The sequence below is a fragment of the Orbicella franksi genome, chromosome 15 (genome assembly GCF_964199315.1).
Source record: "Orbicella franksi chromosome 15, jaOrbFran1.1, whole genome shotgun sequence".
NCBI lineage: Eukaryota > Metazoa > Cnidaria > Anthozoa > Scleractinia > Merulinidae > Orbicella > Orbicella franksi.
In genome coordinates, this window is record NC_138159.1 from 3,287,701 (window position 1) to 3,301,004 (window position 13,304).

A 13,304-nucleotide genomic window follows, 5' to 3' on the forward strand; every position below is an offset into this window, starting at 1 on the left:
CTTGACCACTGAGGTGCAAGAAGCTGTCAAAACAAACCTAGAAAAGGGATTTAGTTTTCTGTTCCTCAGATGCGGCTATATATTTGGAAGCATCTTTCAAACGCTCACTTTTCCGCCGATATTAAAGAAAGTCGGTAATGGACAACTTAGACGTGGTATTGATATAAATGTAGTTATGCTTGACTCCATATCTAGACCACATTTCTACAGGATTATGCCAAGAGCCGTAGAGGCGCTTCGCAAGATTGTGCAGGATCCAAACATAAAGGCCACCGCCTTGGACTTTGAACTGGTCCAGAGTATTGATCAACAAACGTTTGAGAACTTGAGGCCATTCTTCTCTGGTGTTCTTAAAGGTAAGCGTATAGTTACTTTTGTGGCTGTTGTTTGGATCACGCTCACCTCATGTGTAAGATTAGATATATTTTGCACAGTAGGACTTCCAAAACAAAGGCAGGTCAAGGTGGACTGGTATGAGTTGCTTTGGTGTGGAAGTCCCACTGTGCAACTTGCGTCCCAACATGTGTGATTTTGTACCACGTGACCGGATCGTGCAAAGGGCCTATTTCAGTTCAACTTTCACGAAAACGATTCGGAAAAACACGAATATATACTAAACTTTCGCATGCGCGGGTTAACCGAGGGGAGTTTCCAAAGAACCATTATAGTGCTATTACTTTATTTTAGCTAGGTCTATAAACTTGCTAAGAAAGCATGACAAATATTCCATAATGTTGACCGAACAGTAACATCTGTTATTGCTCTTAAAGGATCGCTTGGACCTTCAGCTTGTATTATATCGCTCAGAGTGGGTTTTCTGATTTTTCAGACGACAACGAAATGAGTGCCTCAGGGAAGAACACAAAGGCTCCATTAGGCGTGGAGGTGTTATATGGGACCTTCCAGAGGTGGGGCTACCAGACCCTCTTTCAAGAGGACCTTTGTTGGTATGATCTTTGGGGAAGTGCGCTAACGGACATTGAAAAACGAGATGTGCCAAGCAATGATACAGAATTTAAAGAGAGGTAAGGCTGGCAGTAGATTGAGTTGAACTGGCTGGTATCTCATGCAGTCCTACCCCGAAGATGATTAGATGATTAACATCTCATTAATTAGTTTATTCCCGGAGTAATCCAGAGGCGGCGGAGTGTTTTGAAGCATGAGTCGGGCTAGGAGCGGGGGGTGGCCGGGGGGGGGGGGGTCATCGTTAAGCCAAACGCATACCTCTACTCGTATTTTCCAAAAGGTCTTGGGCGTTGCTCGTTTGCACAAACAAACTTGTTTGCGATGTCTACACTAACAGTGTTCAATGTGTCCGTAAAAGACTTATGACAATGCAGGAGGAGGCCGTTGTTTAGACGATCCTGCTTCATTTTAGTCTTCATAGGGCACAAAATGTGCGCTCGGAAGTCGCCGATGCCACAGGTTATGTCAAATACAATCTTAACAGTTTGTGGATCTCTCCTAGTAGCGTTTTGGTGACAGGGATTTTGTTGAGAGCTTCGCAGACGGTTCTTATATTTGTAACCTGACGTACTTCAGGCAGATTACGAAACGGAATATTTTGTCAAACTAATCTTATGCTGCGCTAGCGATATCTGCGTGGGGTGGGGGGGGGGGCAATAAATTTTCTTTTGGGGGGTGGGGGCTTCAGCCCTCTTACCCCTGCTCCGCCGCCTATGAATCCAGACTCCCAAATTTCCACGCTTCAAGAATTTTACACCTCCACATTATTTCCATTCTCGCATTTCTACTATTGCCATTAGCAGAGTTAATGTGACCTAATTGTGTTCAGGGCTTATGAGGTTTTTAGGTATTTTCTAACTGCCTGTGAATGTTTAATTGTTAATCGATATATAGATTTAGATTCTTTAGGTTTTTACCTATGTTCCCAATAGTTAATAGTAGGCTTTTAACTTTCCCAATTAGTAGAGCGGTGTTTTCTCTTGGCTAAGACTGACAAGTTAATAAGGTTCTGATTGATTGATCGTTCAATTGATTTAATTATGCAATTCAGTCACTTAATTATAAGTCAATGGTCTCTTTCTGGATTCCAATCTGTCTTTTCACGCGCTCTGTACTCTTCTTCCCGAAGTAATAGGTTGCATGTAAACTTAACCTTTGTATGATCATACTGAATTGTTAAGCACGTTTGAGAATCAGTGTTATCTTTGATCATAGGTGGGAGGAGCTACAAGCAAAGGTGGCCAAGAAACGCATCGATCACTATGGCTTGACACATTTCTCTTGCACGATGGTGAACAAGTACGACAGAACAAACCATTATGATGAACCTGCAAAGATGTGCCTCAACGGACAGTTTTTTAGTTGGTACTTCATGGACTACATCACCAAGGTGTACACTGCGTTGCAAAGCGACGAAAAAGCGAAGCCTTTACTGTCTTACATGCATTTTAATACCGGACATGAAATGACTGGAACACGAATAGTTAATTTGGACGCAAACTTAGCGAAGTTTTTCGTCGATATGGCGCGGTTTCCCAACACTCTCACCATGATTTTTGCCGACCATGGCCACAAAATGACACCATTCAGTTACACGGAAGAAGGTAGAAGAGAGTTATTTGACCCAGCTTTCTTCATGATTGTTCCTGATGGTGTTAAAGAAAAATTAGGCCCTCAGAGAATGGCCGCCTTGGTTGCAAATCAAAAGCGGCTCTTTATCTTACAAGATGTTCACAAAGCACTCATGAGTTTGCACGACGCTAAGAAAATGAACACTCAGGATTTTTCACAAACAGGCATATTCTCAGTCATTCCTGCCAACCGCACATGCGCAGACTTGTACATGCTTCCGCTGACCAGGTGTAAGTGCGAAGGCTTTGATGAAGAAGGTCATATCCAGGACAACGCAGAGAATCACAAATGGCTGGCAGAATTTGCGGTTGGATTCATGAACGATGCTATACAAAAGCAATACATGAAAGGTATGATGCTAAATGGTTGATTAGCTATCGTTCGCATTTTTTCCAAAAGTTTAACTTTAACTTGGGTGTAATTCGAGGAGAAATTGGCTTTCAAAAACTGCAAAATTCCTGGGTGGCAAAAGCGCTTATGAGTTCATACATTCTTTGTAAAATTTTGAGTTTTTAAACCCGCGTCGCACAAAAAGCATTCAATACATCGGTCTCAAATTTCTTGGGACAGTTAATCGTGTTGTGCCCTTTCAATATTCAGAACTAATGTTTTTGTAGCTCTACCACAAACTGTATGACTTACGCTAATGAGGCAAATATTGTAAACCAAGATTCTTCTATAAATGAAGGTAGGAGAGGGGAGGGAAGGGAAGTTAAGTGGGTGGTGGGGGGTGGGGGGCAGCTGGGATGAAGAGGCGAGTCGGCGCTTGTCAGTTGCCCCTCAGTTCCTCCTAAACAAGCTTCTGCTCTGTAGGTTTTGTAGGTTGACAATCGATGAAAGTAATAAGTTCAATAATTCCCTTTTTCAGGCATTGTTGACTCAGATAAAAAATCTGGGTCTGGAAACTGTGAACGCCTTGTTGGAAAAACGTTTAAAGATATAATCAAACGTTTCCAAGGAGAGTACATTATCACCTCTATGGACATACATGTGGTCCCTCCACAAGGATATGAAGAGGATGAAGTTTATAAAGTCTCCATAAAACAGTACGCTAAACCAGAACAAGGGGTATTTTTTCTGAGTTTTATACGACAGACGAGGTATAACAAGTTTGAGTCATGCGTGGACAAATCAGTCGATATCAGGCTGTGTGCATGCGCCAAAGAGAAAACCGCTGATGTGACAAGGAAAGGAGTACTGTTTGAGAATGGTGTTCCACGTAAAATGTTTGGTTCAGAGACAACTGTGAAAGACTTGGATTCGAATTGTCTCTTATTCTTGAGAAGGAATTATGGAACTTTCTCCTTTGCGCTGGAAGTAGCGAATGTCTGTACAGATCGCACTTATAACTTTACTCTAACCGGCGCAATGGATCAAAGGATTTTTGCTAACACAGTGCCTATGAATCGGGAACTTCCCCCGAAGACGTTTGACTTTTTAACATCTGTTTACAAATACATCTCTAAAGTTAATACTCCGTTGAATTTGAAAGCAAGTATTCAAGTTATGAGGGAGAATTCAAACGAGTTCAAAGATTTAGAGACAGTCGATGTATCATAACAGAGAATAACTTCAGCAATTCTGCATATCTCCACTCGCCACTTAAGAAACGAGAAGAAACCTGGGGCAAGTCTTATCTCACAGTGGCTTGTGGGTCCGCTACTGGGAAGAAAACAAAAGCAACCTCGTCCCCAGGGCCCTCTCTCTCATATGGTTCCCAGTAACGATCCGACAAGCGACTGCGAGATGAGACTGGCCCCAGATCTACCACGGCATGCTCCCAGCTGGCGCCTTAGCTCACTTGGTTAGAGCGATGGTGATCTGATCTGGAGGTCGTGGGCTCAAATTTCACCGGGGTAAAGATTTTCTTTGTCCCGGTCAGTTTAGAATAAAAGGGGCCAGAAGTACGAGATTGAGTTTGAGTAGTATTTTTGAATTTCAAACCAGTGACGTTTCTAGAGCCCTCGCTCTTCGTGTTTGTTTTAGGAAGTGAGAGTAGCTCATATAGTGAGATGGGTATGACGCGACAATGTGAAGACTGTAAACTAGAATCGAAAACTCGTTCTCGTATTCAAATCTAAAATCCCCTAAAAAGGGTTTTGTAGACCATTTATTGAATTCTTTAGTGTATCCTAGTTCTTTTGTTTTATTTGTCCAGACTGATATCTCAATATTGCCTTACGTTGATAATCGACTTTCCCGTTATTACTCTCATAATTTTTTTTTGTATTGTTGTTGTTGTTTTTTTTTAATGAATAACAGTCGGAATTTGTCAATTGGCCTTAGTTTAATTACCTGATTTATTCACTGTGCAATGTATTTATTAGTTCGTTCGCTTCTTTTTTGGCAGTGACGTCCCGTTCGTTGGTGTGCTTGTTCGTTCGCCTTTTTCTGTCGTTCGTTCACTCGTTCGTTCGTTCGTTCGTTCGTTCGTTCTTTCGTTCGTACGTATACGTTCTTTTGTTTGTTCGTTCATTTATGTATTGGATTACTTTATTTTATTACCTTCCCCAATATTTACGAGGACTACATGTTTATTTGATTTGCCAACTTTGCAGTTAGCTGGCTAACTAGTCCAGCCCTTATGGATAATTATTTCAGGCAGGTAGAACTTGTATAATATACAACTGAACTCTTCTTTCGTTTTTTCTCTTTTTGGTAAAAAATAAGCGATTTCGTGGTCGTTTTTAGGGAGTGAAGCTAAAGAGCAACTGGATCATCGCTAAATAAAAGGTTTTAGCGAGCGTTGTAAATCTTACAGCGGTATTGGATTGGAACTAGTTTGCAAATGAGGCTGAAGCGGGTAGTCTTTTCAATATTCTAACATGGCTCCGAGGCTTTCGGGTCAAAATTGTAAATTTTTTAAGTTTCTTTTGTCTCTCAATTCCCTAAAGAGACTTGGACACAAAGAAAACAGCACGAAATTTAGAAGTTTGTCCTGAGAGCCTCGGAGCCATGTTAGAGTATTGATATATCGAACGTGGCCTATTCCAAGCAAAGATGATGTTCTGGGGTGGGATGGGGATGGGGGGTCAGAATAAATTTTAAAACTAAAATTTAAGGTTAAAAGTTGAAAAACTTTAAAATTTATAAAGCTACATATTACCTGACAAAAAATAGATACAAAAATAAAATAGAATACATTTGCGATACAAATGAATGTACCAATCTGATGCTTTATCTAATAAATTGACCAATCACATCTCAGAACCCGAGTTTTCGAAGGGGAGAAACGTTCTGGCACGGTAATGGTGATGGGGGGGGGGGGGGGGGAGGTTTCAAAAGCTGGATAATGCTGTCCATGCACCAGATGAATCACACTATCCATAATATGACACAGCTACGTTTGCTTTGTCGACACTTGCGTTTTCCACTTTTTGAACAGTCTCCTTTGTAGCCGCACGGGCGCAGGTCACGCAACGCTTCTCATCCCAACGCGTTGCGTGACCTCGACCCAGGCGTTGCATTGCTTCATCTACGATCTTTTGAAGATGTTCCCCTTCTAGTTGTCACTCAGCTTTTCTTCTTTTATTTTTCAACTCCCATTTCCCAAAGGACCCGGTTTTTCAAAACAAAAAGTGAATAAAACTGTGTTTTATTCAAATCCTGCAACATTTTTTCGGTCATGCGCCTCACAGTACGCAGATCAGGAACATATTTTGATGATTCGAAAATTTCAACTTTTCAGCCTCCGTAAACCAAAATATTAACCTGAATGTTTCATTTTCCTAAATTTTAGTTTTTACATGCAATATAAACCCTTGATATTGTGCGTATTGACCAATCAAATTTGACATCATGCCGGAAGTCAATGCCTGTTTTCTTGGAAAAACCACGTGGTAACGACAAGTGGGACAAACCCCTTGCTTGGTTTCGCTTTCGGAATACCATTCCTTTAAAGAGCTGTTAATAGCGGTTTTTGTTGTTTGCTGTCTGAAATCAAAGAAAATTGGCCGTAAAAGGCAGGAAGCACTGAAAACAACGCAAGTAAGTGAACCTTTTTCGCGAGTTCGTGAAATGAAAACTGCTCGAGGCCTGAATATTTCTGATCATTAACACAAGTGAAAACTGACTGTAAAGATATTGTATTTATCGATTTACACCTGGTGATAATTTACATGTCGTGGAGCTTAAACCTTTCGAATTTATGGCCAAGAAGTATTTCACAGAAGTCTAGTTTCACACTTTGTCTAGATAAAATAACGAACCTTAATTTACAGCTTTTAATGGATCTATATTTACATTAAATTCATTTTACATTATTTTCAGTTTCTTTCGGTGAAAGAATCCGGGAAATCCCTTAATATGTAATGCCTTTCAGTTTCGAAATGTTAAGAACAAAACGCTTATAATTTCCTTCAGTGAGAAAACTTAAACCGGTTTTTAAAACGTTGCTCTATATTCTGAAGAAATAATTTAAGATGGCGTAGACCATGAGCTTTAAAAGAGATCAAACAGTGCTCCTAGCCTTATTCTTAACAAGGTTTATAGACTATGACATATGTATTCAAATTATAAGCAGATATCTCTTTTTTCCTACCTATATACATAAAATGATTGTCACTGTTTTTCTAAGACTATAGTCCATTGGGCACACTTACATAATCAATAATTTTTCAATTCTCTGTGTTCCAGCTTTTTTATTATGATTCAAGCAAAGAAGAGCTGCGACAGAATTTCACTGACTCAGAAACTACGGCGATACTCTGTAGATCATGTGAAAATAACGAAAGAAGACACAGACCGGGCAAAGCGACTAGTTGACAGTTACATCAAGAATGAAATCCTGCAATTTATTTCCAGTAATTCTCCCCTTGCCATCAGCAAGCATGAGTATACAGGGAGTCTGTATGAGAGGCTCAAGACAGAAGCAGCTGACGAGGTTGATGTTATGGTAGTGTTACAGACAGCCAAGGAAGAAGTGATCCAACAAGATTGCGGAGTCCCTGGGTTTGTGCTACTAAAGGCGCAAAAAGATTCACCTCTTCAAAAATACAGCAACATAGATGGTTTCATTATCCCAGAGAAGCTGCGAGCGAGTTGGTTTTATGGTCTTGTTCAAAAGGCTGTGAATGAACTCACAGCTAAGAGTCCTGCATTGCCTGTTGAGCTGGAGGTCCGAGCACATGGCCCTGCTGTGCAGCTAGACATCACTGACAAGGATTCAGGAAAGAAGTTGTCAGCTGATTTAGTGCCTTCCTTTCAGCTAGGACCCACGGAATACTTTGTTGCAAAAACGTACACAGGGAAGAATTTACCAGCTTGTGATCCCAAGCTTTTCTGGCGGCAGTCCTTCTCACTCAAGGAAAAAGCAAGATTACAAGAAATGGACAAGGAAGACCACGGCTGTAGGCATGAACTTCTCAGAATTGTAAAAACCATGATTCGGGCAGAACCAACTTTTGCCAAATTGACCAGCTACCATTTAAAAACAGTTTTTCTACGTTACAATTCCAATCCAAAGCTTTCATGGGGTGCCAACATGCTGGGAGAGAGATTTATCGAATACCTGGAAGAGCTGTATGCTGCCGTGGACAGCAAAGTTCTTGATCATTTTTGGGTGACAGGAGTTAATCTGCTGGATAATATACCAAGTAAAACACTGGAGAACATGGCTGATCGCTTGCGCCGGATTTTGGACAATGATAAAGAGAGAGATAAAGTCCTCAAATGCCAGCGTAAGTAATATAAATTTAATCACGTGAAGCTGCAAATTATAGTCAGTTATGCAACTAGAAGTGCCCTTAAGGGGATGGATGGGGGTGGGTATGCTCAAATATCAGGAAAAAGAATTTTTTTCTACCCTTCCCTATCCTCAGTCACATCACTGCCCAAGACCCTCCCTAAGAGTAATCTGATTATAGCCTGGCTGCTCTCTTGTAGCACAGTCTGCAAAAAATTCAACGTCTAAAAATTGTTTCTTTCAACTCAGCTTCAGGTCAACTGGCTTCAAATGGCAAGACACCAGAAAGCTGCCCTGTTCCTTCACCAGGAAAGCAGCAGCAGTGTCCGCCTACCATGTCCCAGACTCCTACAGATCTCTTGCAGCTTCTGCGAAGACTCCTGGACAATCTGGGTGCAACTCTTAGTAAAGAGATCAAGTGGTCAAAGGAGGTGGTTGACCAGAGTTTGAAGGATGGGGTGCTTAAATACTGCCAGGAAAATTCTGATCTGGTCAGCAGGTTTGAATACGGTGGAAGTTTGTATGAGAATTTGAAAACCATAGGCCCTGATGACGGTGATGCTATCATTCTTGTTGCCTTGAAAGCAAAAAAAGGTTTCATTTCCTCTGATGTGAACGAGGCTGGTTATGCAGTCATCAAGTCATTAGAACATTCCCCTTACAAAGCGTTTTCCAATGAAGATGGCTTTCTCATGCCAATGAAATTCAAAAACTGGCTTTTGAAACTAGTCAACTCTGCTGTGAAGAGTATCAGCAAGGATGAAGTGTCATTTGTGGGTTTGAAAGTTTCCAGCTGCAGTGCAGGTGTTAAAGTTCAGATTCATGAGCAGTCCAAGGTATTAGAGGTTCAGCTTGTCCCGGCATTTCAACTTGGCAATGATCACTTTGTCCCTCCTCCAAGTCAGCATGGGTATCTTCCACAGGGTGTGGTCCATGATACAACGTGGAGCAAGTCCTACACCTTGACACAGAAGATGCTGCTCAAAGACATGGACAAAGATCATGGCTGTCGCCACGACTTATTCAAGGTGGTTGACACAGTCCTCCATCGAGAACCAACATTTTCCAGTTTAACATCTTTTCACCTCAAGATGGCTCTGCTCTGGTACAACAAAACAACCGATGACTGGCGCAAAGATGACTTAGCAGACAGGTTTACCGAGTTTGTTACTTTTTTACGAGATGCACTTCAGCAGAAAGTCCTTAAGCACTTCTGGATCAAGGATCTTAATCTGCTGATGGATATATCACCCACTACACTTGGGAACATGCATACCAGACTGTCAACTATCCTGAACAGTGAGCAAAAGAGAACAAAAGTGTTGACACTAGAAACATAAAGAGGGGAAGAGCTGCTAGCAGTCTACTTCTAATGAAAGGAAGAAGCCAAGATTGAGACGGTAAACAGCCAGTCAACTCTTTTCTAATAGAAACTTTGCTATAGTGTAGAACGCACTGGATGCGTCCCTCAGGAGGTGGAACACCATTATGTAATGAACCCAATGATCATGGCAGAGGTCTCCAGTGTAATAAACTGTATTTCTTCAGCCACACCAAAAAATTATAATAATTAACAGTTTACTGTAACATATTAGGCACAGAACCCCAGTATAACAATTAAACTTCTGTTATAATGAACGCAATCTCCCAGTTTTATCTTTAGGGTTTCATTGTATGATATCATTTAGTAGTGGATAGTTACTTAAAAGAAGTTACAAATTGAACTGATAACCTTCCCAGTACTGTAGTATGTAGGTCATATGCTTTGACCCCTGTGAGAAAAACTAGGAATTTTTTTTCTGAATGGCTGACTGATTAATATTGTCAGGCCTTGTAAATCTAGGAATACACTGCCACTGTTTAACACAGATCAAGCCACTATCACAATCTTGAACAAAACAACTGTTAAACTGGGGCAGATCTGGGGGGGTCGGAGGGTTCGGTAGAACCCCGTAAATTAAAAAAAGGAGACATTATAACATGCTGACTTGGCCTCAGAATGCCAGAAATCCCATTTCCAAGGACCTCAATTTTAAAAATTTTCCAGGCAAAAATACCCCTGGACCCCCCCCCCCCCCCTACAGGGGACTGCCTTTAGTAGTCCGTACTTGTATCTCAAACCTCCTTCTCTAACATCCTCTATCCGCCCCAGGTTAGACTATTGTTCACATAGTAGCTAAGCAATAATTTTTGTTGCTTGAAACTTACAGCTTCAAACCTATCAAACAAACTATTGTTTATAACTGTAACTTGAAAGTTGAAATATTAAGACTGTACTTTAAAATTGAGACAACCTGCTTCAAGGAAATTAGAAGTCTTGTATGTTGAATATTTTATCTATTTTGATGCTAGTAAATAAAAGACAGTCATATCGTATGTGTATCATTTATTATCTGTTACAAAAGGCAGTGAATACAATGTATGTACAAGCAAAGAACTCGAAAGTTGTAGTCCTGTGGCAGGCCTGGATCTCAGATCTCTGGTCCCCTGTGAATCTGTTAAGGAGATAATAAACTTGTCAATAATAACCTTGTGCACTAGCAGACTTGTAACCTAAGATCCCAGACTTGAATTGGGAAGGAGAAATGTTCTGTGCAAGGAGAGGGAGGAAAACAGACAACCCAGAAGAAAACAGGAAGTAGAAAGGCTAGAACAACTTATCATATATTCATATGGTTTGCAGTTTGGGACCCAAACCTTTGGAGAGGCACATGATTGACCAGCTGTGTTGGTCTTTTATAACAACCTAATGCCCTAAAATTCAAGTTGAAAAGCATAAAACAATGTGGATGGAAATAAATTATGTTTTACGAAGAGGTGAAATTCCAGAACAGAAAAGTATGCAAGTTAAAGCTACATGTAATCCTAGCAACAAGAGACTGGACTTACCAACAAACAAAAATGCACCGGTAATAAATAAAACAAAACGACAAAGTAACAAAAGATAGTAAAACAAAAACATTATTTACAAAGGATACTCTCCACCAGGGACAAGCTAGGAAGTAAAACCAGAAAATAATATTTAGTTTACAATGTAAAAGAACAAAATTTTCACGGCTATAAGCCATACTTAATATGACAATCAATGGGCCTTGAACAACAAAAACAAAAATTAGATAAAAATCTACATAAATGAACATTGTACTGATCAGAACCCACGGGCATGATTTTTTTTTCTGAATTTCTGTTTTCTTACAGTTTCATTTAAAACAAAACCATTGAATGGGAAGAGTTTGTGTGCTAATGAAAAGTGCAGTACTTAAGACACTTTCATATTACCATTGTTATGTTGTTTCCGTTTAAGAGAATCTGATCAAGTTTGGTTATTCTGCGTCCCTCAGGTGTGTTTTCACTGTTGAAATTAACAATATTGATGTCAGATCAAATCTGTTAAATTCAGAGTTCAGGTTGCCTTAGCTTGCATGAAGCCAATGCTGTCACTAAGTTTGATTCACCTGTAGCCTTGACATTTTTGGCTTTTTCTGGGTGAAATGTATTAACTACCGCCAAGTTGGCCCAGTTCATCGTACTAAGCCACAGCAGGTGTTATATGAGTTACGGTGCTTATGGACGACCCTGGAAGTGAGTAGGAGTATATTTTACGATGGTGTCCTAAAGCATCACAGGTTGTACCCAGCATTATGTGGCTACATACAAGTGGAGAGACAAACTTTGAGAGAGTTATGTGTAAGTGTCTTGCCCAAGATCACGAAACCAGGGCTTGTTCCCTTTACACCCTACATTCTCGCACACCAGAGACTTGCTAACATTTTCAGGTGTCTATGCGTATGACCAAGGTGTACCATCAGGACTTCAGAGGTTTTCATTTCTTCTCTTTTCAAACCATGGCATACACAGTTGTTAATGCTACTGTGTGTCACAAATGTGAGAATAAATTAAGACTTATCAAACTCAATTAGTACTTACAATACTGTGACATCCTCTAAAACTATGTCTAAGAATTAATCAAGGATAAAACCCGTTTTGTCTCCATCAGATTTTCATACGAGCTAAACTACCAGTATATGTAGGTCTCAAAAAGCAGTTTTACTAATCTTAATGGTTCTGGCAGTAATAAAAGAAGCCTGCTTGAATCAAAACAATGTATTTAAAAAGTTAGGACATATGCAAAACGCTCCTTCTCCTGCTCCTTGCTAACAATTCTACAGCTAATTTCAGGGTTCTGTTGATTATTTTATGTTATTTTAATAAGTGTTAGTTTGTGTCTGCAGTTAGTACAAGTTGGTACTAGAATGATTAGACACAGTACTAAAGCTTTTTATACATGATTCATTGACTGACTGACTGACTGACTGACTGACTGACTAATTGATTGATTGATTGATTGATGATTATTTGATCGATCGATCGATCGATCAAATGGTTAATGGATTGACTGATTGACAGATAGAGTTATTTAACACATGTACAGCTACATATTGACATGGACATGTACATCTACACGTAAAGGCAGAAAGGATATTGACATAGTCATCGAATCCCAGAAGTACTCCCACAATTTCTTTGTCACTCTTCATTATAATGTGAATACGTGATCCAATACACTTGTCTATCAGCTCTGAAAGAAAGAAAGAAAGAGAGCCAGATTATAATTTAAGCATAAGTTTATGACCGGGTCTCCAAAGCTTATAATCCTTGAACGGGTCAACTACAGGTAACATAAAAATTTTCCCTAGCTGCTACCATACATTGCTCGTAGTTCTTTCCTTCTAAATTATTCTGACAGTCGGAAGTATTTCTGCACGTGTTGTAAGTAGACAGCAAGATTTCAATACTACATTTTGACCTCTTTCCCATTCTTCTGTTCTAGAGTCGACAATCGTATAAAATTCTATGTTTTATCCATCTCCTCGAAATTTTTGAAACTCAGATCTATGGAAACAGACAAAACTTACCAAGAGGGAGCAACTGAGAGTCACTTCCCGCGGCCGCCATCTTGTTTTATATCCTTCTCATACATGACATATCTCATAGCCTATAGCAGCCCAGCTGGCCGGTATAC

General features: G+C 40.1%; 3 protein-coding genes across 5 annotated transcripts in view; 2 read left to right on the plus strand and 1 right to left on the minus strand.

Moving 5' to 3' along the window:
• LOC145470543 (uncharacterized) overlaps positions 1-6,392 on the plus strand; it is a 113,819-nt gene extending 107,427 nt beyond the window's left edge. For all 3 annotated transcript variants that reach the window (XM_081454354.1, XM_081454352.1, XM_081454353.1), the window contains 4 exons: positions 1-356; positions 830-1,025; positions 2,182-2,948; positions 3,467-6,392. The exon at positions 1-356 is cut by the window's left edge. In XM_081454354.1, the coding sequence (XP_081310480.1) occupies positions 1-356; positions 830-1,025; positions 2,182-2,948; positions 3,467-4,158 (2,011 nt within the window). In that variant the 3' untranslated portion in view covers positions 4,159-6,392. The remainder of the gene's footprint in view (positions 357-829; positions 1,026-2,181; positions 2,949-3,466) is intronic.
• Positions 6,393-6,463: 71 nt separating this feature from the next.
• Positions 6,464-10,681, plus strand: LOC145470320 (uncharacterized). The gene is made up of 3 exons (XM_081454161.1): positions 6,464-6,585; positions 7,234-8,276; positions 8,531-10,681. The coding sequence occupies exons 2-3, from the start codon at positions 7,244-7,246 to the stop codon at positions 9,619-9,621; spliced, it is 2,124 nt and encodes a 707-aa protein (XP_081310287.1). The 5' UTR covers positions 6,464-6,585; positions 7,234-7,243; the 3' UTR covers positions 9,622-10,681.
• On the minus strand, positions 10,651-13,275 carry LOC145470328 (U6 snRNA-associated Sm-like protein LSm5). The gene is made up of 6 exons (XM_081454168.1): positions 13,198-13,275; positions 12,764-12,860; positions 12,209-12,235; positions 11,561-11,633; positions 11,260-11,276; positions 10,651-10,768 (listed from the first exon to the last, which is right to left on the minus strand). Exons 1-6 carry the CDS (start codon positions 13,235-13,237, stop codon positions 10,753-10,755), a joined length of 270 nt encoding a protein of 89 aa, XP_081310294.1. The 5' UTR covers positions 13,238-13,275; the 3' UTR covers positions 10,651-10,752.
• Between the last annotated feature and the right edge of the window lie 29 nt (positions 13,276-13,304).